This window comes from Lindgomyces ingoldianus (genome assembly GCF_010093535.1).
Source record: "Lindgomyces ingoldianus strain ATCC 200398 unplaced genomic scaffold BDR25scaffold_9, whole genome shotgun sequence".
NCBI lineage: Eukaryota > Fungi > Ascomycota > Dothideomycetes > Pleosporales > Lindgomycetaceae > Lindgomyces > Lindgomyces ingoldianus.
The window spans coordinates 1,550,502-1,575,755 of record NW_022985170.1 but is presented as its reverse complement, the minus strand read 5'-3'; the positions used below and the strand labels follow the sequence as shown (position 1 = coordinate 1,575,755).

Here is a 25,254-nt window from a genome sequence, read left to right as displayed (position 1 = left end):
TATCTTCTGTTTTTAAAGATATCTAATGCTTCAACTCCATACATGACTTGAGACAGTATGCTCAATATGCGTGAGTATATGTAGCTGCAAGGGACCCAGGTAAACCAATGTTCATTCCATCGAGCAATTCAACCCTTGGTTGAACTTGTCTTTTTTGCTCGGCCTTGCTTCTTCTGGATTCTGGGCAAAGTCTTTACCCAGTCGAACCATGTCTGTTCTCAAATCCAGGCTTTCTCCTCACTTCCGGTTGAGGGTACCGTTTGAGAGTGGAAAGTATGGCTCTCGATGGTCCAACAAGGGTAAGATTTCTGCTACTACATCTCGCCATGTAATGGAGAACATGACAATCGGGCATTTCAGGATATGTTTTTTATCCCATTGACATTCTCCTCGATTCCAGCAAGGGGTTGAGCGGATTAAGTCCACCCTAATCATATTCTATGTTAATTGATAACTTGCTGTACTACCTAACACCGACCTGTCTTGGAACCGCTAACTTGTAATTAGACCTTGACCCGATTCCTCCTGCAGAAAGGACATGGGGCGGCATCGACTACTGGGCATATTGTAAGCAATTCCTTCAATCTCTAAAGAGTTCAATGATATGGTGTCTAATTACTGGATCAGGGTGCTCTGATATGCTCGCCCCTCCTCTCGCGGCTACGGTTTCTAGTGTGATGAGCTTGGGCTTCACTGCTAGAGAGACAATCCCCATTGTTTTCTTTGGATTCCTCATCTGTAGTGTGGTGATTACTTTGACAGGCAAGATGGGTGCGTCAAACTGGGTTCTCCAAAGATCCTTAGCGTTTCCCTCGAAGGGGACATTAATCAAGTAATAGGTTCTACCTACCATGTCCCGTTCCCTGTCATTGTTCGATCCGTTTTCGGGATGTACGGGTCGTTTCCTGCTATCTGTATTCGAGGTATCGTTTCCCACAACCATTAGAATGACATAAACTCATACGAATATTAGCATTTGTCGCTCTTATGTGGACTGCGATCCTTACCGTCCAAGCTGGAAACTTCCTCCAGCGCTGCCTTGAAGCCATTTGGCCTAGTTTCATAAGCTTTCCAAACCATCTTCCCGAAAGCGCGGGTATTGATTGTATGCTGTCTGCTGCAAAACCCTGAAGAATTGGTCTAATATAGTCTCAGCCGCCGGCTTGCTTTGCGTGTTTCTTTATTGGTTCATGCAGACAGGGCTTGCTCTTATGCCTATCCAAAAGCTTCGAATCTTGTTCTGGGTCAAAGGTGTAGTCGTGCCCCCGACTTTCCTAGCTTTGTTCCTATGGGCCGTCATTGTCACTAAGGGGTAAGTTCTTAAATCTGGCTCGGCAACATACATGCTGATGAGATGATAGTGGCGGACCACTTGTTACCGGCAAGGTTGAACTCACTTCTACGTATATGAACACCGCCTACTCGGCCTTGACGGGTCTGAATGTCATGATTGGTCTTTTCAGCTCCCTTGCTGTCAATATGCCTGACTTCGGACGATTTTCGAAGAACAATCTCGCAGGCGGTCACCAATTTATGGCGCTTCCGATTATTGGTACGTTTGTCTGTGAATTGTTTTAACTCTCTGGCTAAATTTGCAAAGGAACGCTGGGTGCCCTCACTCCTATTTTTGTCACCAGTGCTCACTCGGTATTGTGGGGCGAATTCCAATGGTACATGCCTTTGGTCATCGCGAAGTTCGATAGCAGAGCTGCTAAGTTTTTCACCGCGGCCAGCTTCATCCTGGCAACAATTGGCAACCAGATCGCCGCTGGAACGTATCCATTCTCCAACGACATCACGGGAATGGCGCCCAAGTACATCAACATCTTTCGGGCAACTTGCTTCATCTCCCTTTTCTGTATAATCTCAACACCATGGAATATCATCAAGAACGCCTCTGGACTTCTTGCATTCCTCTCCGGTTACTCTTGCCTCATGGGTCCTCTTGCTGGAACAATGGTCTGCGACTACTACATCATCAAGAAGAGGAAACTCGATGTTGATCAGCTTTATACCGACCGCGGTATCTACTGGTATGAACATGGCGTTAACTGGCGTGCATACGCCTCTTTCATAATCGGCTTCGCCCCGCTTATGCCAGGATTCGCTAAATCCATCGAGAACACTCTTAATGTGGGAGGCGCCTGGAAGATTTATACTTTTGCCTGGATTTTTGGATTCACGCTTTCCTTCCTGGTGCATTATGTTATCTGCACCTACATCTCTGTCCCGACCGAATCCCTCGTCGAAGAGGCTGCGTATCCACCAAAGACCAGTGAAGAGACAACCCCTGTCGTTAAAGGAGAGGACACCGATTCCAATTCTAATTCCAAGGATGGCTATGTCACGAAGGAGAAGGAGATTGCGACTATGGTTTGAGATGCCGTACACTACCGCGTAAATAACATGACTGACTAAGTTTAAATGAAGGAATGCGACGGGGAATAAGTTTAACGCTAAGGAGTTGTCTAGTAAGGACTTATGGGATTGTAATGACCACTATTGTTTAGTTAAACCCTGTCCAGTAACCTTTCTGGTGGATGAGGGCTCAGGCGAGAGGCTGGTCAGATGTTACTATTAGCAGTGTGGCTGATGTAATTTTCGCTAATGTAGTTGGATGATTGGTCCAGTCATTCAACATCTTATCTTTACCTCAAGACACCACCACGCTGTTTTTTCTCCATGTCCAAGGCCGGCCTGCACAAATGCCTCCGGTCTCTTCCCTCCGTATCTGGCTTGTATCTTATTCCCCACCCCACATCACCGAGCCAGCCAAAGATTTCCAGCACCACGGGGCTGGATACACATTAAAGCTCCGCCTTGTTTGCAATTCTTCTTCAAATACATTCCTCATCAGTGCCCTGTTCCCTGTGAAAATTTGACGCTTCAACACCGCTTTTGGCACACTCCAGCGAGATCATTCGACCGTCTCCTATAGCTTGCCGATACCGCCACGCAGACCAGTTTGAGCATGACACGCCTATTCCAGATCGGGCCAGGCTTCGTATGATCTTCACTCCCGAGATCACCAGGTTCCGTGCAATAGGTAAGTGGCCACCTTCTTGTATGCGTTACTTTATCGAGCCTTGAGCTCAACATGAAGTCTTAACGAATACACTTCCCCGTTGTCAATTTTGGCTAGAATCTAGCAGAAGAAGGGAATCATTAAACACACACAAGTTCCTCACAAGGATAATTACCTTCCACCCTCTTCTGTAAACCCTCCTAAACAGCGATCATCCTATCCGCATGTCATTGGAGACGCGAAATATTTTCTTTAGAATAGGCGCACGCCCAAGTGCTTGGTGACACATGGTAGCCCCCTGACGTGCCCGGTCACTTGCTTTTTGAAGCCTCATTCTGGCTGAATGGCTTGCTGCTACTTTCACATGGAACTTTCCACATTCACCTCAGTTCCATCCATGCTCTTCTCCTTCTTCCTTTAAGGATAGTAATATTATGGAGCTAATCAGAATAACAGAGCTCAAATGAAATGATGAACTTCAGTCCTACTCAATCAATCTCTCCAAACGACTTTTATACGGCCCCGAATGATGCTACAGGGGCGAGTAAAACAAGGTCCCGCCGCCCCTGTGATTCGTGCCGGCGCAGGAAATCGCGATGCGAGATAGTGGACGGCGCCCCTCCTTGCGTCTTGTGTCGATTTCATCGCCAAGAGTGTACCTTTCTGGAAGATCCCCAGCCAAGGAAACGGAAGGCGGCATCTTTGAGTGAAGAAGAGCACAACTCGAAAGGGGAGGCTCCGCGCCGCGCTCCACCTCCAACACAGGAAAAGCTTTGGGTTCCGGGATATTCGCCTGCAGATGCCCCGAAGATTCGTCAAGACCAACCAGTCGACAACTACGCCAATCTGAAAGGACCCTCCCTTCTAAAGAAGACGCTGGGATTGCAAAATCACCGACATAGCCGCCTAATAGGCTCGACATCCCAATATGAACAACTACTCCTGGAGCTTAACGACTACCATAACAAAGAGGAAGTGCCGGTTGGCCTTTCAGCTCTACGAAAGGTTAATGCTCTCGACACTGCTTTTGTTTTGTCTCCGGACGACGGTACGAGAAACCATGAAGATGAGATCCTAGACCTGGATGCAATCGAGACCTTAGTCGCTCCTCATGGTCAAGCCTTGATACACTTATATTTCCGGATTGTGCATCCCAGCTTTCCCATCTTGCACAAGAGGGTTTTTCTGGAAAAATACCAGCGGACGCATCGGGAATTCTCTCCGCCACTACTTGCTGCAGTCTACATCCTAGCTTTGAACTGGTGGACGTATAGCAGTGAGCTGGCTTTGCTCCCAAAACCCGACGTGCCACGGCTGGAGAAGTTGGCTTTCAAAACGATGAACGACATAATACACCGACCAAAACTCTCGACGATTCAAGCTGGCCTTCTTTTACTTCAGCGGCCAGAAGGCGACTCCTGGGCTTTAACTACACAGCTAGTGGGAATCGGGCAGGATCTTGGCCTCCATCTGGATTGTTCAAGCTGGAGGATTCCATCCTGGGAGCGGGGACTGCGGAAACGACTGGCGTGGGCTCTTTTCATGCAGGACAAGTGGGGAGCTCTTGTGCATGGTCGGCCATCACACATAATAGCTTCGGATTGGGCTGTCCAACCGCTTCATGAAGACGATTTCCCCGAGAATGCGGCCGATGAAGACAACGAAGACGGTAGTACCGAAGTCGAGAAAGGTCGCGCACTTTTCTGCGAAATGATACAGCTTACTGAGATTCTTGGTTCCATATTGTCAAATTTCTACACTCTGAAGACTGAGGAAGAGTTTAGGCAACGTGCACAGGAAGGTGTACGTTGGTTGCTTGAAAAAGCAAACCCGATACAGTCGTCCCTCAAACACTGGTTCGACAATCTGCCACCTTCTCTGAGGATGGAGGACATTACTATGAGAAAGTTATCTTCAACAGGTATATTTAGTATCCCTTGTGTCTGAAAGGTAGGCTCATAATTATCCTAGGATATCTCCACCTGGGCTATTATGCCGTTGGAATAACGCTTCATCGCCAGATCATTCGCTCCCTTTCTTCGGTCGACGACCCATCACTCAGAGGAATCTGCCGTCAAGCCGCCAATGCCCGCCTCAAATCGGCAATGGAGTTTGTGAAGAGCCTTCGTCCTGAACACCTTCAATCCTTCTGGTATTCAGCCTCGAAGTATTGCTTTGCTCTGATTGGAACATTCACATCTTTGCTATGGGCAACAGCACAAGACAAAGAAGAGGCAGATCTGTATAAAGCAAAACTTGACGAATATCGTTGGACCCTGCGGTTGTCGTCAAAGTCTGCCGATTTCCTTGAGCGAGCAATCAGCATGCTTGCAACATCTACCGGTGTCTTGGTCAAGGCAATACCTGAGAAGCCAAACCCGGAGTTCATCTTGAATCGACACCGACACAGAATGATGAGCGTGCCGTCTTCCGCGCCACAAATCCATTCAGACAACGCGTCTCAAGGACACTCAATCATGTATGAGCAATCTGAATCCGAGGCTTACGAGGGCCGGTCTCCAGAGCAGGTTGGAGAAACTCCTTCACCAAACGCTACGGCTAGTGGTGAGTGGAATGCCGACCCACTGTGGTTTGGAAGTGCAGGGCAAATCAACAGCATTGATGCTGTGTATAGCGACCATAACACACCAAATCTGACAAGATCTTATCTGGAGATGCCGGATATGAGACATCTCCCGAACGGATATAACTTCCACGGGTTTTCAGGCTGTGGCCTAACACGAGAGTCTGGTGATTGAGGCTTGCTTTCGTATGTACTTGCGTGATGATCATTGGAGTGCATTGCATTGATAAACATTCATCTTGGGTAATATAGAACTTTTAGTACTGGTATCGCACATCGTGCTCCGTCACTTAGGGTGATGTTCTGCTTGACAATCTCAAAATCACGTGATGTGGAAACCATCACATACTTTCATCTAATATCGTACATGGGAGGGGCTATTTGTAAATTAGGACAGAACCTTGCATCCTCTTGAAGTTCTTCCTGATTTCAGAAAGAATCTTAACAGGTAGACCTTGCCGTAACTATGTTCTATGCTGTCCATCCAATCAAAAGCCACCATAGCCATTACTCCTCCTGAACCATGAATGTTTATACTACCACCCAAACTCACGCAAAGGAAATATATTTGCTATGCTATAGAGAATGAAGTGGCTTTTACATCCACTGCCACTTTGTCAAATGTGGGTTGGGGTGGATATCGTTCCGTTGCCGAACATGGCGCCGCGGACCAATCGTAGGGGAGCTGGCCATCTGTTCAAGAACAATAACGGAAGCATCTGCAAGCACCACCTCTCCACTCTCAACCCTGACAGTCACATTGATGATCCCAACGGCGCTTCGTACGATTCCCATGGTCACCCCACGATAATTTGTGTCAGCAACGAGGCACACACACCACCCAAGAAACCAGCGCACCTGTCCACGCCGGTACATTTTACCCTAACAACCGAAAAACCGTCAAGGAGCCTTACCCTCGTCCCTTCCCGATTCTGCGCAGCATTTCGACCTTGACAGCCACCGAATTCGGAAAACCCACTGTCTTGAGCTAGGGCAAAGCGCTCTGACCTAACGACACAAAGTAGATCCGTCCTCGATTGCGACTTGACGCTCACTTTGTTTGACGACGACCGCTTTTGTTCGAGAGACGTTGGGCATTTGCAAGGCTATACCAAGCCGAAGCCGGCATCAACTTAGGCATAACAGACCTTGAAGACTGAGAACAAGGGAAATCGGGGTCTTTAGGTAGCGGGTAGCCAGGGGCTCTACTCGCGGAAAGAGGCAACGAAGATAAATATTCTTGCTACTTCGGGGGTGCTGGCAGAGAAGACCACAAAGAAGGACGTGTAGGGCCTTTTGGTAGATCTGGCAGAGCTGGCAGTAAACACTCCCAAGTGAAAGACTCTTCTGTTGAAGGTTCACCGTCCGTCACAATGGTTGGGAAGAAATCGGGGAGGGCTCTGATGAGAGAGGAAGGTAAGAATGCGGAATCCACTTAAGCTGAGCTCTATTGATATGGCATGTAGGTCTCGAGCGGACGGACAACAACATGGAAACCACATCCTGGCCGCAGGTTGCCCCGATCAACCAGAAAAACTACTACACGTACGTAACGTGGCATTCTTGACCAGAAATCTATCTAATCCCATAATAGAGAGTTCATGAAGCGCGAAGATCAATATCTCGCCTTCCGAACCCAGGAGGAAGAAGCCCGAAATCGCATGATCCAAGAAGCGAGAGATAAAGATCGCGCACTAGCGCTAGGAGTCCAAGCACAAGGACTCGTGGCCGTCAATGAAGAGGGTGTGGCGGAAGAGACCACAGCTTCAGTTGCGACGAAAGAAGCGTACCTCTCAAAGCTCATTATCCTACACCCTGGCAGCCAGAATCTGAGGATAGGTTTGGGTACCGATGCCTTACCCAAGACCGTTCCAATGGCTATCGCACGAAAATGGAAGGAGAACGAAGCAGAGGAGGACGGGGGAGAGCCTAGCCCAAAACGCCTAAAGGTCGACGGAGTGGTTCCTGCATCTGCATATCCGGAGAAGTGGTTTGGTGAAGATGTACGTGACCTCCCACTTACAGTATGGCTCGCGCTTAGCAAGAAACTAACAGTGTGTCTAGTTTGCCAATCAATATCAAGCGATGTGCTCGGAATTGCGGACCAGGATGCGTCACAACAAGCGCAGAGTCCTTCCAAATTCCAAGGAGCTAGTTATCAACTTCAATCGACGCACTCCTCACGAAGAGATTTCGGAACACAACGACGTGAATAGGATCGAGTGGACGGAATTGCCGCCGAATCCAAAGCAGGCACCCGAATTTTTAACTGGGCAAGCGGCGCTTCGAATACCCGAGGCATCAAATCCTCGATACAAGTTGTTCTGGCCCATACGAAATGGCGCCCTCAACGAGAAAGACTACCGTGATCGAAATCAAATCTACCACGACATTTCTAAGATTTACGAGGAGGCTTTCAAACGGGAGCTTGGAATCACGAGGCTAAAGGATCTGGCCAACTACAAGTGTGTCTTCCTGATACCTGACCTTTATGAGCGTAAATATGTGGAAATGATGCTGGACATCTTGATTCGGGATCTAGGGGTAGGCAAAGTGTGTCTACAGCAAGAGAGCCTTTCAGCTACTTTTGGCGCGGGGTATTCAATTTCTTGCATTGTCGATATTGGAGCTCAGAAGACGTCGATATGCTGCGTTGACGAAGGTCTTTGCATTGAGGAGTCACGCATCAATATTAAAATCGGTGGAGCGGACGTGTCGGAAACCTTCATCAAGATGATGCTCTACGATCACTTTCCGTACGCGGAGATAAACCTGAAACGCCGGTACGACTTTTTGCTGGCGGAAGAGCTGAAGCAGAAGTACTGCTCCATGGACGAGGCTGATGTTACCGTAAAGCCGGCAGAGTTCCACTTACGGGCTTCGGGACAGGATACAAGACTTTATCATTTCAAGACCTACGATGAGACTATGCTCTCGGTCATGGTAAGATGACCCTCCGCAAGCCTGTCGTCATTATTAACCATTGTGCAGGGTCTGTTTAAACCCTCAATTTTCGACCAATCTAGCAAGTTAGAGGGCCGAAGGAAGGTCATACCTCGCTCTGTTGACCTTTATGACGGATCCCCAAACGACCCTATATCATCCGCTCAATTAGCTGTCATTGAAGCAGTGGGAGGAAAATCTACCTCCGTAAATAGCACACAGGATTCATCGTCCAATTCTATTGCCCTCAATTCGACGCCAAACCGCTCACAGCAATTCAATCTTCTGAGCCGCCTGAAAGACGAGGCTGAACTTACGCCTCGATCATCTGTAGCAGGATCACCAGGGCCGGAGGGTACCCCAAATCCGGACCGAGACACCCCCGTAGGAGATTCTGACCAGGCTTTGATCTTCCGTGACCCGGTCCTAGAAAAAACGAAGCAAGCCGAAGAGCGCGACAAAGTTGTACCGATCATGCCTTTGGACCATGCCATTCTAGAAAGCCTTTCGCAGGGCGCCCGAGGTGATGACCGCAAGCTTCGAGATTTGTTTGGAGGGATCATGCTTGTCGGAGGCGGCAGTAAGACACCTGCGCTTCTTACTTTCCTCGAGACTCGGCTTAGGGAGTTGAGGCCTTTCTATGGGAAGGAGATATTAGTCGGGCCTCCACCAAGGGAGTTTGACCCGCAGGTTGTGGCGTGGAAAGGTGGAAGCGTTTTTGGGAGGCTGTCTCCAAGCGGCAATGACAGCTGGGTCAATCAGGATGAGTACGAAAAGCTCGGAGCCAGGATACTTGTTCATAAGTGCATGTTTCCGTGGTAGCCAGCGCCTTCTCATAGTGGGGATTCTAAGTACGACAGTGGTTAGGTGGAGGAAGGGCAGGGTAAAGTGAACCTTCTTGGGCATGGCATACCGAACATCTGTGTTAGAGCACTTCAGTGAAATATATATGAGGATGGTCATTTCTACTAACGCAATTCTTAAATAAACTCCTTTGAGACTCCAAGGTCGCAATTCAACGTAAGTGAGAGCACCGCTTAGTCCGAGCTGGTGAAGGCGATTCGTTTTCCCGCAAACACTTGGCGCGTTCCAAGCTTCACTTTCGACTTTCAACTGGAACTCTTTTCGTTCAAAGAACCTTCACCCTCCCACGATCCAAATTCTTCGAAACCAGCCATCATGACCTCCTCAGGTAGACCAACGTACCATCAAGATTACATTGCGCGCATTCGATATTCGAACGCGCTACCTCCACCGCCATGCCCTCCCAAGCTCCTCGATATCCCGAATACCGGCCTCTCTAGCGGTCAATACACCTCAGCGGGCTTCGCGTCAAGACTTGCGCGAGAGCAGTCATTAAATATAGAAGCGGATGCGGAGTTAGGAATGCCCATTGACCTGGTTGGTCTACCGGGCGTCTTTGACGGAAATGAATCAAGTATGTAGCATTCGACAACAGCTTGAGGTTTCTTTCAGGAGCTTACATGGTGTAGCGATTCAACCAGCGCCATACCCACAGTTGCACCCTCAGGATCGAGCCTTACTGCGCCCACCAAATGCGCTGGGCAAACCGACTGCATCGTCTGCTGGAGTCTCCTTCTTGCGCCGAACCGAGTATATCACGTCTATGACGACGAGCAGCTCGCGCTTTGAGTCTAGCAACTCCTCGAATACAATGCGTGTGCGAGGAAAGCGAAGAAGGGGGGAGACCTCGGAGGACAATCCCACACACATTATCAAGCACATTATCAAAGGCTGGAACCTTGCATATCCCTCTGACGCATACACGGGCCCAGAAACCTCTGCCCAGCTACGAGGCGCAGAAATTTCACCAGAAGAGAAGCAGGCGTGGAAGAACCCCAAACATCCTAGCAAGACTGGCCTACATATCGTAGACAGCTACCCTCTCGTCCCCGACTGGGATGCCATTCCCGACACAGGCTCTTTCATGTTATACAAATTCATGGCACCGCCTGTCAACGACTCCGCCTATGACGATCGTCTGGATGTCGGACTGCTCCGTCCTGTCGGCCAAACAGTCGAAGACCAAGAGCTCTATCGCCAAGAATACGAAGCGCACAAACAAGACCCGACAGCACCGTCCCCGCTTCCACGCTACCAATTCGAATTCTTCCTTCCCCCTGACAGAGAGAAAGTCTGGGGCATCAAACGCAACTTCACAACTAACGATCCCGACAACGAATCCACAATCCCCTTCGACATCGGCGCCGACGAAGAAGGCCGGCCGCGAAAATGCTTCAAATACGACCACATCCGCACATACGAGACAGCGCAGCAATCTGGGGACCCGGAGAACACGTACAACGACATCGCCATTGCTTTGCACGATCCAGATAGTCATGAAGAGGAGCCTCTGCGCACAAACAAGTTGCAGAAGGCAGCGTACTTTTATCCGATCTTGCAGAAGACGAGCATTAGACCGAGGCGGCCGGGCAAGATTGAGATGAATGATGAGCAGCCGAAGGTTGATATTATTGAGACAGTGGCGAGGGATCCTGTGGGTGAGGTTGAAAAGAGGGATGCGTATAGGGAGAGGTATCATGCTACCGAGGTTGTTTAGGGGAATGCGAGGTGTTGATCTCGTATCTGGTCCTTTTTGGTCATTGGGTGCTTTGAGATTGGAGAGCCATTATACTTGCTCAGTGAGGCGCTTGGCTATTAATGGAAAATGTCTTTATAGAATATGAGTCGAGTCTCGTTTCCATTCTACAGTTTGGCATAGATACCTCGATAGTTTAGTAACTTTAAGTATCTGGATTTTAGATTTTAGATTTTGGCATAGTGATAGCATCCTTCAGCATATTCGCGCCTAGTTACCAAGAAGGACTGATAGATCAGTTTGCACCAGCTCGACCTCTTGCTGGAATTAAGGAGAATCTAAATACGCTGCAAACGAGTATCACTTTCTATCCCTGTTTTGTCATCTAATATCCAAAATCATATCCCCCTATTAGATGAGTCTATCTATCCAGAACCGGCTTCACTCCTCGCCGGAGCCCAGCCCTTCAGCCAATCCCTCGCTTTCCCTAGATCACCATTCTCGGCTTCGAGTGCGGCTACACACCACTCCATCGCAAATCCACCCTTCCCATCAATGCCTTTCTCAGCACTCAATAACTCCGCAAAGCCTCTCCTATGTTGACTCGCTTCGTCGGTGCAGAAATGGAGCGGAGTGGTATAAACCCCGCCACCCATTTCCTGGAGAAATGGCTTTACAAGGGGAATCGCGTCTTTGGTGGGTACGGCTTTATCGCCTTGTCCCGTGTTCTTTTTGCCCGTGCGACAGAACTCATTTTTACACCAGGGTTTCCCGCACCCGGTGAGTAGTTGGGAAAAGTAGCGGCGTTCGATGCGGCGGCGGAGAGCTTTGCATTCGGGGTCGTAGAGAGAGACGTATAGCGGACCGAAGCACACGCTACAAAGTCCGACTTCGTTTCCCGGACCCTGGCCTTTGCGTATTCCTGCGCGAGTATCGCCGAGCTTGTCCGCACCGTCTTGGGTTCTACCACAATTGATATTGCGGCAGATGCGCGGCGAGGGGCGAGAAAGGCGCTCAAGATTGTGGTGGCGGAGATGCGTGTCCATGTCTCGGAAGCGGACTATCTTGTTGCAGAGATGGCATTCTGTTGTTCGGGCACCGTCTGCAAGTTCGTGGGGTGTGAGGCCCGAGAGGAGGAGTTCTGGGTTTGGAGCTTCCGAGGGGTCGCCATCTTGTGGGACTTGGAGGTGGCAAAATCGGCAGAGGATTAGCTTTCCAGGGCAGGTGGTTGTCTTGTGATGCGATAGTGTAGGGATTGAAGGGAACTCTAGACCACATGTGGAACAGAGGTGTGCGGTATGAAAGAGTGCATCATGCTTTCGGTGGCTGAGGACTGTGTTTCCGTTGAAAGTGTCGTGGGGACAGTGCCAGTGGTTTTGGAAGGCTTGGGAGCGCTTTTGGAAGACTTGGCCGCACCCATGAGAGCAGAGGATGTTGTTTCGGAGACAGAAGTTTTCGTGGAGGAAGAGTGAGGATAGGGGAACCCACTGGTGGCAGTTCTTGCATTGCACGTCTTCAGGGCTGTGCGCGGTTTCGGCGGGGGACGTGTCGTCTGACAGAGGTTGAGATCTCGGATCGAATATCAGGGCGCGGAGGCTGTATTTCTTGGGGGTAGCAGATGAAGTTTCTGATGGATAGGCGTGTACAGAGACCCGTATGGCTTCCGCGTCTTCCAGCTCGACATTTGTGGGCTGTAATCGTATTCGCTTTGGGTATCGACATGAGAACTCTGCAAAGACGTGTTCGTCCTCTCTCGGCCATGCTCGCTGCCGTGGTGAGAAGGGGCTCACGAATATATCGACCTCGCCCTCTTCATCCACACCGCTCAGTGAAATTTCCAGACCCTGCGATCTGTCCCACGACCGGAGCTCATAATCAACGTACTCTCCCTCGAGCACCTGTCCGTCCTGACCCTTGAACACGTCCATTTTACCCCCCGCTGAACTTCCCTCCGTCGTACCAGGCGCTCGCTGGGCCTTAGCTGCTATCTTCTTCAAGGTCTCACGGGCTTGCACCTCATCCAGTGCTTCGATATCAACCTCAAGATCTGTATCTACCACACAAATCCCGTCTCCCTCGGGCTTGAAGCCGTCGACCAGGAACCGGAACTCTTCTCGCTTGCCATCTTGCCCTCGACCACCATAGACCACAAGGACCTCCCCATTTGTCAATGTTGTAAAGTTTGACCGAATTTGTTCCTCGAGCAACGACTTCCAGTCCTCAGGATCGTATCCTGCCTCGAGGGGACGCAGCTTTGCAAAAGTACCTTTCGAGAGCTGTTTCGCATGGACAGTGATCTTAGGCGGAGCCGCTCCGTCTACGCTGAGCCGATCCACACCATTGGCCGTTGCGTCGCCCTGACCATCTGGACCGCCATTGGGCGGCGATTCGGCAGACGCGCCTTCCAGACCTAGCGTTTCCCTTAGGAAGCTGCTCAACACCACCTCCCCCTCTTCGGCCGAGAATTCTCGAATTCCAGCATGCACGACTCTGCCATTGTCCGGATTTACTAACCGAAACGTGAGGGGATGCGGCAACTGTTGCAGGCGGTCTTGGAAGTGCGCTCGTGCTTGCCGCTCAGCGGAGAAGGTGTATGGGTTGAAGGGATCGAAAGCGGTAATATGGGGCCGCTCTGGGTCTATCGTTATGGTCGGGGCAGCGGCAAGCAGTTGTTCTAACGCCGATGGAGGAAGGAGAATCTTGTCACCAGACAGCTGGCTGGTCCGAGACGCAGGCGCGACCGTGAACTGCGCGGACCACGCCAACTCAACGGGGTCTGCGGGGGAAGACATCGTGAGTGTTTCGACGACGAAAATGCAGAGTGGGTATCACAACGGCGCGCAGGTAATCACTCAAGAAAATGGTATCGAAAAGACTCGGCGTCACGGGGAGTGAAAGTAAATGTGCTGACATATTGTTTTGCGGCTCTTCTCGAAGCTTCACGAAGCTTCACGAACAGGCAGGCGCCAACCTAGCACGGACGCGCGTGACGTGCTGTCTCTTATCGATAAGATGTATTACTCGGACAGCGAATTCGGTGAATCCCATCCGCCCCCGCATTGAACGCTTCGTATCCGTTACATGGTTTCATTTGTGAAATAATCAGTTCATCCGAAGTCGCTGCTATGCGGACCTGGCGTGGTGGGCGTTTGGTATTGCGTACATAATGTCATTCACAAATGGCTGGCTCAGCATGCCACGCTCCCCCCCCCCCCACGACAGGCCTCAGTCCCCAGATCTCGCTTGCCCGCTTTCAGCCTTCCCGGACGGAACCTCGCACGCATCACTGTCGCATCTTGTTTCTTTCTCCATGGAGACAAGGCCCTCAAAACGCCTTGGCCGCAGCGATGAAGCGGCCAGATCCGTACTCAGGAGACAGGTCTCCGCAAACACCGCCTTGGCTCTTCATTTGCACTTGCGTCTGCGGCGCTTGGCCACGCCTTGATGTCATGGACCCTTGCCAACCCACGGGCGATCTCCCACAGGGACTGGTGGGTCGAGAGTGATGCGACCAGCAATCCCACACATTAACCAGGCCAACAATTGCTGCATCCTCACACAACACGTCTCAACGCGGCGTCTCCCTTTCTTTTTGTTTACACATCCCTTCCTCCAGGTAAAGCCACGAGCACGTGCCCTGTCCCAGTCTCAGGCCTAGTAATCCGCACTTCCTTTAAAGCGTGCCCGGTAAGTGGCAGCCACCCTAACCTCATCGCATTCATCTCCTGGCTGGAATCCTCTCTCCCCCCCCCCCTCCCTCCATCCGCCATGGGGCCTCTTATTCTTCCTGACGACCCTCTCCCGATTACTCTAGCGGATTTGCTCTCCAACACTTTGGTGCTACGGCAGACGGCGCCTTATCTACCGGTTTCTGCCATATATGCCCTGGCAGCCACCTCAAAGGCGTTTCACTACATCGTGCATCAGTCTCCCGAAGTCTTCCGCTACCTCGATCTCTCCACTGTCAAATCAGCAGTCGTGCCTTATGAGCCTCTCGATTCCGGCGGTATTCGTTGGCGCGCCGAGCGCATGGATGAATCCCTCACCGAAGATGAGTTCTATTCCGGCCCGCTCCGAGGCATTTTCTCGAAGCTTGAACGACGATGCCTGCTCCGTAACGTGCATACAATGGTGCTGGATGGCTTGAGCGTACCTGCAGACCTCGTGCGGGAGATCATCGCCGAGGATAAGTTCAACGTCCGCATCCTCTCTATTAGAGATGCTCGGAACTTGAACGAGAGGAAGCTCAGGCAGGTGTTGAGATTCGCGGTGCGCCCCACACGGCCGGAGGGTACCCCGAGGATCAAGGGTATTTACCTCTTTGGCCCCCGCGAACCTGCTCCCATCCAAGACGCGCCTGGCAAGAAGAAGCCTCCCCCGATGAGATCCCCTCCCAAGGGGATCATTTACTCTCAGGGAGCCCAAATTAGCGCCGAATGGAACCAGAGATCAGCAGATGCACTCAACGCCGCACTGGCGCGAACGGAAGACAAGTGGTATCGGTGTTCTGGGCGCATGCTTGCGAAACGCCCCTCGATGGAATGGGCTGAGACTCTCAAAGCTTGCGAAGGCATCATCTTCTTCGATGCTGTTCTCTGCAGGGGACCGCGGCATGACCCGACAAAAGCATTTATCAGTGAGGGCCCAACTACCGGACTTCCGAACCCAGCCTCGTATCTCAATCCTGCTATTGCTACTGTGGCGTTAGGCCCATCTGGGTGCGAGACCTGCCATTCGTCTCCAGAAGGTCCTGCAATGTACGGACAGTCACCATCTTCCGAATTCCCTCTCTTGAGCCCACTGCCGCTCCATTCAGCCTCAATTCGAGCTGCTCAATCTCCACACACCACCGATGGCTCCAGGCCTCCTCCACTATTCGCACGATGCGAGGAGTGTTTGAAAGGCCGTTGGTGCGAGCGCTGTCACAAGTGGTGGGATGAAGAGTGCTACGCCGGGTCTGCAATCGCCAAACGCACTGAACTCCAGCAGACAGAATTCATCGAAAGTGTCCAGACCAATGGAACCAGCCATATCATTCCAAAGCAAACCATCAAGGTACATATGGGTCTCTGCGTTGATCACTACCCGGTCGGCGAGATGATGGCCGGCGCAGGTTCTAACGGAATGTGGGGATGAAAGGAAATCACTTTGGCGCGCGAAAGGCAATGGTCCTACCCATGAGGCGGTTACGAGGTAGTTGGATTCCGGAACCCAGTCTCCATGACTGGCCGTGGAGCCCAATTATCGGATAACAGCACTGGAAACCTAATCCTGGCGCGCCAAGGTATGTGCTTAGGATGTGATTTAGAAATAGGCTGACATGGCTGGATTATAGATCATCGGCGTTCGACGTGATTGCTTTGGTTGCGGCCACACGGTATGACATCTAAAGTCTCTAAGGATAGCACCGTTCTAATATTGTCCAGTGCATCGGTTGCAAAGAACGCTATATCCGGCGATGTGTTAGCTGCCAGAATGAGTATTGCGTCGAAGACAATGACGCATCTTCAGCAACAAGGGTATGGACATTCGTAAGCTATTCGCTTCTACCATTATCTAATCCTCGTCCACAGTGTGATTGGTGCAACTACACATCACGGCGTACGGTAGAGATGTATTGAAGAAGCGATGGAGCGATGAACCTTCCCGCACGTAAGACGTGAGGAAGCTTAGTTTTTTAGATTAGCACAGCGGTAGGCGCTTGGAAAGAACTTTATTGGGATGCAATGAGAGTTTCGGGGTAATGCTTGCTTACGACTGTCATGAATTTTTCCTGGCGTTTATCAACCACTCTGCTCATAGCGGTTTTTTAAATCAAAGATACCCTCCTCATCCTGGTGCTTGTCTTAATTTCGTTCAGTGAGGTCTTATTATACGTAAGAACAAGGAAACAATAAGGTTTATCATTTCACTTCATCCCTGTGGAATAACAAGTACGAAGTCGAAGCCCCATGATGACACGTGACCTGTTTGAGGATCGGCGGATTAGCTGAACCTCCGAAATAAACAAGTGGCACACATTTTGGAGCTACAGCACTCCACCGCTTTCAAAATTGCTTGACTTAGACGGCCACTAAAGGTGACTCTTCTCATATCTACCCGGTCGTAGGGTATCTCTCCTTTATCCTTGCTTCGCTTCACTTCACAAGTCCAAACTTGTAACAACCTTGCACGGCGCGCCGACGTAATATCTCAGTCGCAACAGAGAAGTAACTAGGCTTCCACAACGCACGTTCGACTAGCCACCTGGCATCGCTCAACCCCCCACTCGACTCATACCGCCTTCATTCTAACTCCGCGATAATTACCTCGCCGCAATGGCTCAGTACGGCTACGGACAGAGTCCCCCATACGGCGGCGCCCCACAAAATCTCCAGTTCTATCCCTCTTCGTTCTCGAACCAGCCCGTTTCTGGGCACTCAACGCCCTTCCAAGCAAACTATGGCGCACCGCAGACACAACCGTATCCTGCACAATATGGCGCTGGCTTCTCGGCGCCGGGGGTGAGTGGGCAGATGGGCGTTGGTGCGTCCGGGTTACGGACAGGGTGGCTAGCAGCGTTTGGCACAGAAGGGTATATTGATGCATATAGGATGTGGAATATATGCTAATAGGAATAGATATGAAGGAGAACCCCCATTACGTTCGTTGCGAACGTCCTACGAGTAATCGACCTGTTTGCTAACAATGTCGTAGTGGAAGAGCTGGGTGTTAACTTTGGGCATATCAAGATGAAGGTCCGTAATGACAAGGGTTTGGACAAAGCAAAGAGCTTTTTTGCTGACCTGGAGTGCAGACTCTGGCGGTCTTGAATCCGTTCGGTAGGATTGACCAGCACATCATGGATGACAGCGATCTCGCAGGTCCTGTGCTGTTCTTTCTCATATTTGGGACATCATTGCTGGTATTTATACACAAAATTGAAGCTTTTGATGCAAGGCTGATATCAAGTAGCTCTCTGGCAAGCTCCATTTTGGATACATCTACGGTAGGTTGACATCATTTTACGTATTTGAACGACAACTCATCCCGGTACAGGTCTTGCACTATTAGGCAGCATCTCCCTCCACATCATCCTCTCCCTTATGTCCCCGCCCCTCACTGCTGCAGAAGCAGCTGCAGCACAAGACCATCCACATGCCAACTCGCACTTCTCGTCCTCATTAACCTTCCCACGGTCTGCTTCGGTCCTGGGTTACTGTCTACTTCCTTTGGTTCTCACATCCATCATTGGAATCGCCGTGCCCATGGATGGTCTGTTTGGGTACCTGCTGACGAGCCTCGCGATCGTTTGGTGTGCATATTCTTCCAGCTCGATGTTCACGATTGTTGGTGAGTCTGCTAGTTTCCCAGTTCATTGTAGTAACCATACTAATGTAATATCTAGGTCGCATGACTTCTATGAGAGGTCTCGTTGCATATCCTATGGTCCTCTTCTATGGAAGCTTTGGGATAATGGCAATCTTCAGTTCTCGTGGCACTGGCCAGCTAGCGAAGGTCACTGCAGGCGCTTGAGGGATTTCGGAAAAAGGCACAAATGCATCACCGTTGAACTATTCATAGAATAGAAGACATCGAAACCATGATACTATGACTACAATCAATATCAATTCATCAATCCATACTTATACGGAGAGCTATTTCCTTGGTGGTGGTCAGCCAATCAGAATAGTGTTCAGCGAGATTATGACGGCAGCAATCCTGGTATATCCGAGTGCCTCAAAAAGTTCTGTTCCGTTTCCCCCGACAGTCCCCGCCACACGCATCTATCCACACCTTTAAAACCCCCCATTCCTTTTTTTTCCATCTACGTTCTACAATAAATCTAGCAATGGGTTGGTTTTGGGCAGAAACAGCGCCCTCCGCGCCGATCGCGCCGCATCGCATGCCTCGAGGAAGCGTAGAGCCTCCAGTATGATAATCCATTCCAACATCAAATTGTGCATCTAACAACCCTCCAGCCTGGCTGCCCGATGCACGAAAAGTCAACGCCTCCTCCCTCTCGCCTCCCAGAAAATGCATCGACCCCGCAAGGTGCTTGTCCCTATGTCCCACCTGATACGCCATCACCTGCCTACACCTCCGCCACTGCTCTCCAATCTCCGCCGAAGCAGGGTCTCCTCTCGCGCCTCAACCCGCTGAATAACATGCCTTTCGAACTGCCAAACTCTCGATCCTCGGCTCAGTCTCAAGATCTACCCGTATCTCGCGAAACCAGCACAATTCCCAAGGGCGACGGCTCGCTCTGGGAATACCCATCCCCCCAGCAAATGTACAACGCCATGCTGCGAAAAGGCTACACCGACACCCCCGCCGAGCACGTTGAATCCATGGTCTTAGTCCACAACTTCCTCAACGAAGGCGCATGGGCCGAAATCATTGGCTGGGAACAACGATTTTCCCGCGGTATTGTCCAAGGCTACAAGATCTGCGCGCGAGGGGAAGAAAACGCAGCGCAAGACCTCGGTCAGGAAGACATCCTAGACACAAGGTGGCGGGATCGTGAAGTCCCGCCACCAAAGCTTCTGCGGTTTACGGGAAGGCCGGGGGATATGACACCCAAGAGTCAGATCTTGCAGTGGTTGGGTTGGGTGTGGCCGTCGAAGTTTGCGACAAGTCCGCCGTTTGATCGGCACGATTGGTTTATACAGAGGTGCGGGCCGGAGGGGTGTCACGAGGTGAGGTATGTGATTGATTATTATGAAGGGGATCCGGAGCCAACTGGTGAGCCGGTTTTCTATCTAGATGTGAGACCTGCGGTGGATAGCCCAAGGGGTGCGGCAGAGAGGTTGGTTAGGTGGGGGACGGATGTTTGGTGGAAGGCTAGTGGGGGTGTGGTGAGGGAGGTGAAGAGGATGGAGGCGGAGAAGAAGGCTAAGGAAGAAGGGGGCAAGTCAAGATGGTCATCTTGAGAGTCCTACGTATTTTCTTGGATGAAGTTGGATCTGGATTGGTATTGCTGGGCTCAGCCGGAAGCATAATGAGTCGGCGGCTTCGGTGCATATGCATAGATGGATCGGCGTTTTTCCATTGTTACATCGAGGAATAAATGTAGGATATCGGTTTCCGGGGCTCTGGCTTTTCACTGTTTATCCTTCTTTTCAGTTCAGTCTCTCTGATGTTAAGCTAAGTCAGCTTCCTCCCGCAGCTCCCCTCTTAGCTTCCTGAAAAGTAGGGTGGCTTCGTATCTAAGTATATTTTCATATCGCCACTCTCCCCAGAAAGGGCGCCGTGTAACTCACAGCTCCTCTCTAGCCAATTGTTACGGCCGCGGGATTTCACATCCATTCCAACTCCATATCAAGTACTTAGTGTCCTATCTCTGTTCTTCTATTCCCCTAAGTAACCTTTCCAGATAAAGTCCACATGCTCAGATACAATGACAGCGGAGCTCCGTTCGAGTTTACTAATGCAAAGGGATTCAACCCCCGCCACCGCGTGCTTATTCATCCGCCTCGATTTCCAATCCCTTTGCGCATCCAGGTTGGTAGGTATCTCGCGGCATGGAATTGTTTTCCTACGCCGGGCAGGAACGCGAGGATCGACAGATTGGAGAACAAGGTCGAAAGATTTACTTAAACACTTTGATAGGCAGACATTCATATAGGGTTCTGTGATCGATCGCATTGTCTAATGCAACACGTTTTACGACACAAATCCCGAGAAAGATGATCCAGAGGTCCCTGAGATGCTTAATTTAAATCTACTTGCCTCCCAGTGGACACAAATAACTACACAGACTGTAGGGAGTCCTACCAGCATCCAGGGGCTTCATTCCGGCCAGACACGAATGGAAATTTGGTGAATTCAGCACATCATCAATCAGCTATGAGTGAAGTTACTTCAGATACATCTTCAAACGCAAGAATTACAGAGATCTTGCGAATTTTACGGATGTAAGCACGACTCAAGATCGATCCAACTTCCTTCAGACGGATATGATAGTCCGAAATTGTCATAGATTTATTGCGCTCTCTTTTCTCCATAGGGCAGCGGTTTCCTAAAGTAAGCACGCACACCGTCGAAGACATCTTATGAACTCTGTGGTTGATACTCATCTCTAGGAGATTAAAGGATCTGCGAAGCCTCCTGAACAACGAGAACAAAATTGAGACCTGTTTTATTTATGTAAATTTCTTTTTTCCAAAGGCCAACACCCGACCCTAACTTGAACCTAGGTTTCCGAAGAATATACGCAAGGACGCATCACTGTGGTTCTATCAGAGACATCGAGTTTATAAATGGATTTCATATTGCATTCCCAGTCTCAAAAACAGACTCTGAGACATTCAGAAATATACATGCATCTAGAACAGATCCTCAAAGGCAATACCGCACGACCGAATATGAAGCCCTTTAACTCTTTCCTAAGTCCCCTCCAGCTCCTCCCCTTCAGCCTCGGCTAGGTTCAACCGCAGCAACACTCCTCTGTTTCATTCCACTCTTCTCTCCAAAATAGCACAATCTCACAACCTTAACCTTATCAGCCGGCCGTCCATAATTACCCTTGAATCGCAAAAACCTTTCACCCAAAATGCGGCTTTATCATCCGCGGTCCATCTCAGTCATCATCACAATTACCTAACGAATAAAAGTCTATCCTCGATTACCTAACAGGTAACCAACCGAGTCAGAAAGTACCCTTCTTGGCACTCATCGCATAAAGTGACTGATTTAGGTCAAGTCAAGTCATGCACAAAAAGCTCGCAAGAAATGGTACCGAGCACGCGAGCCGGGGCTCCGTTGCGGCATAATCAAGATTGTTAATCACAGGGCTGAGATTGAAAATGTCCTCAGCTCCTCAGGGAAGGTTTCGACCAAAAACATGCAAGAATAGAACTTTGATATTGCTGCCATTTGACGAGTGCTATAGCAACAAGTTGTAGAAGTACACATACCAATATAGATTTCGCAGACGGGGGTGTTGTGATAGGACAGGGAATCAGAAAAATAATGTGTACAGCATCCCTCTAACTCTGCTACCTTGAGTTGGGCCATTCCGTGACGGACGACCTCCGCCGAACAGAGAAAATTCCCACCATTGATGTGCCTAAGTGACAAAGTGTCGAAAACAGGGGATATGTTTGCTGCTCCTTGAACGCCAGTACTTGCGGAATAACGCAATCCTAGGGGAATAAGGTAGAGAAATAGGGAAACAGTAGAGCCTAAAGCATGCATGACATCGTAAACAAGGAAAAATAAACACAACACTCTGTCCTAGCAAATTGAGAGTTTTTGGCCCCAGAAGACAGCCTGGAGGGTTTATCGCATGCACCCAGATCCGAATTATGAATTAAGCAGTCCTATTGATGCTGTTGGGGTGTTGTTGAAGTTCGCTGACGAAAAGAGGGATATACAGGTGAGGAGCCTGTGGTCTTTATAAGCCATTTGTCGAACCAGAGGAGCCGTCGCCGACTTGACCGCCTGCTAGTTATAAGCATTTGGAACTGGCTGGTAATTGGGATAGCTTGGCGAAGGTTGCTGACCTGAAGCGGGTGACTCGTCGACTTTCTGGTGCTTGTTGGGGTATTCACCTGCAACAAATGAGTCATCTGATATGTGATGTTTGCCATTGTTGTCAGACGGACCATGTTGCGCCGCCGCGGCTGCCTGGGCAGCCATTTGGAGCTCGCCAATTTGTCGCTCCGAAAGACCTCCGTTGTTGGTTGGGCTCTGTTGTTGAGCCTCAGCTGGCTGTGGTTGTTGAGGCGGTTGGGGCACTGGGTGGTTCGAGGGTTCGCCATGGGAGCGCGTGAGGTCTACACCGGCTGGAGCCGGTGGGATCTCGCCCTGCGTCTCGAGCAGACGTGACTGTAGGTTGATGATGTAGTCGCGCAACTGGTAGTTCTCGGTCTGGAGGGTTTTGTATAGCTCGCATAGTTGCTCGAACTCCTTTACCTGGTCCTTGAGCTGCTTGATGTACTCTTCTTTGCGTTGGCGGAAGGCACGCTGGTCGGATTAGTAAGGTGCCACGTTAGTTAATTGGGATTGGCATACCTGTGCGGCACGGTTCTGCGCAGCTCGCTTCGACGTGGAGAGCTCGCGTCGTCCTTTCCTGCCCTCACTCAGATGCCCATCACCACCGTCGCCTGCACTCATCTGGTACGGGGTGCCGGCAATGGCCGGGTCAATTGCTTGGTGAGGGCTGCCGCCGGGGTGTGAGTGCTGGGGCAGAGGCTGGGGAGCAGCAGGTTGGCCAGCACCGGCGGCGAGGAGGTGTTCTCTTAAACCTAGATCGCGATGGGGGTTAGTAATCAGCTGTAATGCAGCATTCCATGACATGGAAGTCGCGGGACCGTGTTGACTAACTCATCTCTATGGTGGGCTTGTGCTCCTGGGAAGAGTCAGCAGGCGAACAGCGCCTCCTAGTACCAGGCTGGGGAGCTCAGCTTACCTGAGCCGGCTGTTGCATGTTATATGTACGAATGGAGGGGTACAGTGTTGGCAACCCGTGCGGCATCAAATCGAGCTTGGGAGCGCCGAGCCCGCTTCAGTCGTTCTTCGCGCCCGAGGGCAGTTTCAGGGCTAGAGATCGCGATTCTGGAGAGGTGCGCGCGGTGGCGTCCGATTATTGAGCAATGTGGATGAGGAAGTCGCAAGTCGCGCCGCTGACAGGATGGGTAGCTGCGGTCGAGCCGGCAAGGAAAGAGTGCCTGGCGACATCGATTAGCACAGCCATCTTGTATGTGCGCGGGCGAGGCTGCGACAGCTCACACGCCTGGAGACGACAGGGCAGCGCAGTTCGCACGAGCAACTGGGTTTTGAAGCAGAGGTGCGGATGATGACTACTCACCCTGGATTCGCGATGGGGGTTGGTCGAGGTCGAGCGAGTGCTTCGTAAAAGCTGAGTCAGGCTTGGGGGAGAGCGAGCGCTTTTAAATAGAGCGGAAGCCTCTCTCGGCTGTCGGGTGATTTCCAGCCCTCCTCACAAAAACGGCGTATCACTGCAGTCACCGCGCGCTCGGGCGACCCAGGCGTGCTTCAACGGTATCAATGAATAATTGCGACAATCCTGATCGCGTCCCGCTTATAGTGTCCATTTACTGGCTTCGGCAAGAGGGCGGCGCGCGCCAGCGTCGTTTTGATTATGTACTGCTTTGCATTCACTGAGTCTCGTTCCTCAGTACCTGGCGCCCAGCTGACCTGCTTACCAATGTTCTTTCTCTGTACTTGACACGAGCATCCCGCCCCTAGCAAATCACGACCTCTCTTCCGAGGTACCCGTTTTGTGTTGTGAATGTCCTTTATCGTCGAGTAGTGCGGCCGCAAAGGAGCGCGTAGCCAGCCTAGGAGATATTTAGGAGGGATTACGGGATGCCCAAGTTCCTGATCCGCACCCTCCGTGAAACCCGCAATAAAGGCACTTCTGCTCTATTGGGTATGGAGCTCGCGATGAGGTAATCCCCACCCTATCGCATTTGGAATATCTGGAGGCGCTCTTCGATTGCCCCGGCAGTGGAAGCCGTCCGCTAGAGACATGGTTAAGCGGGTGCTATTGGCAGGCCAGCCGGTAGACAGATTGACGGACATCTTATCGAGTCCCGCACAATAACTCGCAAAATGTTCCCAGATGTGTCAGAGCAGCCTCGTAACAACAGAGTGCAGAGCAAAACAGAAATACGGACGAATCGGTGCCCCGTATGACGGTAATGCGATCCATGCTTGCCCTAAGTTCGGGCGGATCTGCTGCAGGGCGGACCTGTGGCTGACTGCACCATCAAACGTCCTTTGTGCACTTCAAGTATCCTACCCAATCGTCGCACTCCTGAATTTTGTCCATTGGTTTCGTTTAATCCTCCGTCTTTATCTCTTATCAAGTCCTTGAAGAGCATGGCTGGCTGAGCCTGGCAGCGTTTGGTCTGTTTTCATACTTCACTTCACCACACCCTAACATCCCTTCATGGGGTTAATATCATGCTACCTATGGCCACCAACCACAGAATGGCACAACACTCTGCAATACCTCGTCGGTACATGCGCCAGTCTCAGGCGCTCCAGTACGTGTTTCCAACTGCAGGCAATACGACGGATCTGCAAGCCTCTCCCTTCTCTCACCGGACTTCTATGATTACATCAGAACTTAACTCTGTCCAGCATACACCGTACCCCAGAACGAATGAGCATCAGTGCTGCGCCAGGGTC

At 50.7% G+C, this 25,254-nt stretch overlaps 8 protein-coding genes across 8 annotated transcripts; 7 read left to right on the top strand and 1 right to left on the bottom strand.

Moving 5' to 3' along the window:
* Nucleotides 1–208: 208 nt before the first annotated feature.
* Nucleotides 209–2,379, top strand: BDR25DRAFT_333038 (uncharacterized protein; the record flags this gene model as incomplete). Its single annotated transcript, XM_033692798.1, has 8 exons — nucleotides 209–299; nucleotides 508–567; nucleotides 628–771; nucleotides 840–923; nucleotides 974–1,105; nucleotides 1,156–1,312; nucleotides 1,362–1,552; nucleotides 1,601–2,379. 8 exons carry the CDS (start codon nucleotides 209–211, stop codon nucleotides 2,377–2,379), a joined length of 1,638 nt encoding a protein of 545 aa, XP_033550356.1.
* Nucleotides 2,380–3,496: 1,117 nt separating this feature from the next.
* BDR25DRAFT_283111 (uncharacterized protein) lies at nucleotides 3,497–5,845 on the top strand (the record flags this gene model as incomplete). Its single annotated transcript, XM_033688019.1, has 2 exons — nucleotides 3,497–4,946; nucleotides 4,997–5,845. The coding sequence occupies 2 exons, from the start codon at nucleotides 3,497–3,499 to the stop codon at nucleotides 5,782–5,784; spliced, it is 2,238 nt and encodes a 745-aa protein (XP_033550355.1). The 3' UTR covers nucleotides 5,785–5,845.
* A 669-nt stretch (nucleotides 5,846–6,514) lies between these two features.
* BDR25DRAFT_333036 (actin-like ATPase domain-containing protein) lies at nucleotides 6,515–9,506 on the top strand. Its single transcript, XM_033692797.1, has 5 exons — nucleotides 6,515–7,025; nucleotides 7,076–7,154; nucleotides 7,204–7,612; nucleotides 7,674–8,552; nucleotides 8,601–9,506. The coding sequence occupies exons 1-5, from the start codon at nucleotides 6,983–6,985 to the stop codon at nucleotides 9,372–9,374; spliced, it is 2,184 nt and encodes a 727-aa protein (XP_033550354.1). The 5' UTR covers nucleotides 6,515–6,982; the 3' UTR covers nucleotides 9,375–9,506.
* Nucleotides 9,507–9,686: 180 nt separating this feature from the next.
* BDR25DRAFT_283105 (Paf1-domain-containing protein) lies at nucleotides 9,687–11,270 on the top strand. Its single transcript, XM_033688018.1, has 2 exons — nucleotides 9,687–9,990; nucleotides 10,046–11,270. Exons 1-2 carry the CDS (start codon nucleotides 9,732–9,734, stop codon nucleotides 11,131–11,133), a joined length of 1,347 nt encoding a protein of 448 aa, XP_033550353.1. The 5' UTR covers nucleotides 9,687–9,731; the 3' UTR covers nucleotides 11,134–11,270.
* Nucleotides 11,271–14,870: 3,600 nt separating this feature from the next.
* BDR25DRAFT_302381 (uncharacterized protein) lies at nucleotides 14,871–16,932 on the top strand. Its single transcript, XM_033689784.1, has 4 exons — nucleotides 14,871–16,167; nucleotides 16,448–16,489; nucleotides 16,539–16,631; nucleotides 16,686–16,932. The coding sequence occupies exons 1-4, from the start codon at nucleotides 14,881–14,883 to the stop codon at nucleotides 16,731–16,733; spliced, it is 1,470 nt and encodes a 489-aa protein (XP_033550352.1). The 5' UTR covers nucleotides 14,871–14,880; the 3' UTR covers nucleotides 16,734–16,932.
* A 221-nt stretch (nucleotides 16,933–17,153) lies between these two features.
* Nucleotides 17,154–18,707, top strand: BDR25DRAFT_258011 (Yip1-domain-containing protein). Its single transcript, XM_033686516.1, has 7 exons — nucleotides 17,154–17,690; nucleotides 17,737–17,755; nucleotides 17,809–17,849; nucleotides 17,909–18,016; nucleotides 18,067–18,100; nucleotides 18,151–18,444; nucleotides 18,500–18,707. The coding sequence occupies exons 1-7, from the start codon at nucleotides 17,430–17,432 to the stop codon at nucleotides 18,625–18,627; spliced, it is 885 nt and encodes a 294-aa protein (XP_033550351.1). The 5' UTR covers nucleotides 17,154–17,429; the 3' UTR covers nucleotides 18,628–18,707.
* A 160-nt stretch (nucleotides 18,708–18,867) lies between these two features.
* BDR25DRAFT_302379 (cytochrome c heme lyase-like protein) lies at nucleotides 18,868–20,340 on the top strand. The gene is made up of 2 exons (XM_033689783.1): nucleotides 18,868–19,024; nucleotides 19,074–20,340. Exons 1-2 carry the CDS (start codon nucleotides 18,944–18,946, stop codon nucleotides 20,022–20,024), a joined length of 1,032 nt encoding a protein of 343 aa, XP_033550350.1. The 5' UTR covers nucleotides 18,868–18,943; the 3' UTR covers nucleotides 20,025–20,340.
* A 2,074-nt stretch (nucleotides 20,341–22,414) lies between these two features.
* BDR25DRAFT_132727 (uncharacterized protein) lies at nucleotides 22,415–23,709 on the bottom strand. Its single transcript, XM_033683871.1, has 3 exons — nucleotides 23,507–23,709; nucleotides 23,110–23,446; nucleotides 22,415–23,061 (listed from the first exon to the last, which is right to left on the bottom strand). The coding sequence occupies exons 2-3, from the start codon at nucleotides 23,392–23,394 to the stop codon at nucleotides 22,540–22,542; spliced, it is 807 nt and encodes a 268-aa protein (XP_033550349.1). The 5' UTR covers nucleotides 23,395–23,446; nucleotides 23,507–23,709; the 3' UTR covers nucleotides 22,415–22,539.
* Between the last annotated feature and the right edge of the window lie 1,545 nt (nucleotides 23,710–25,254).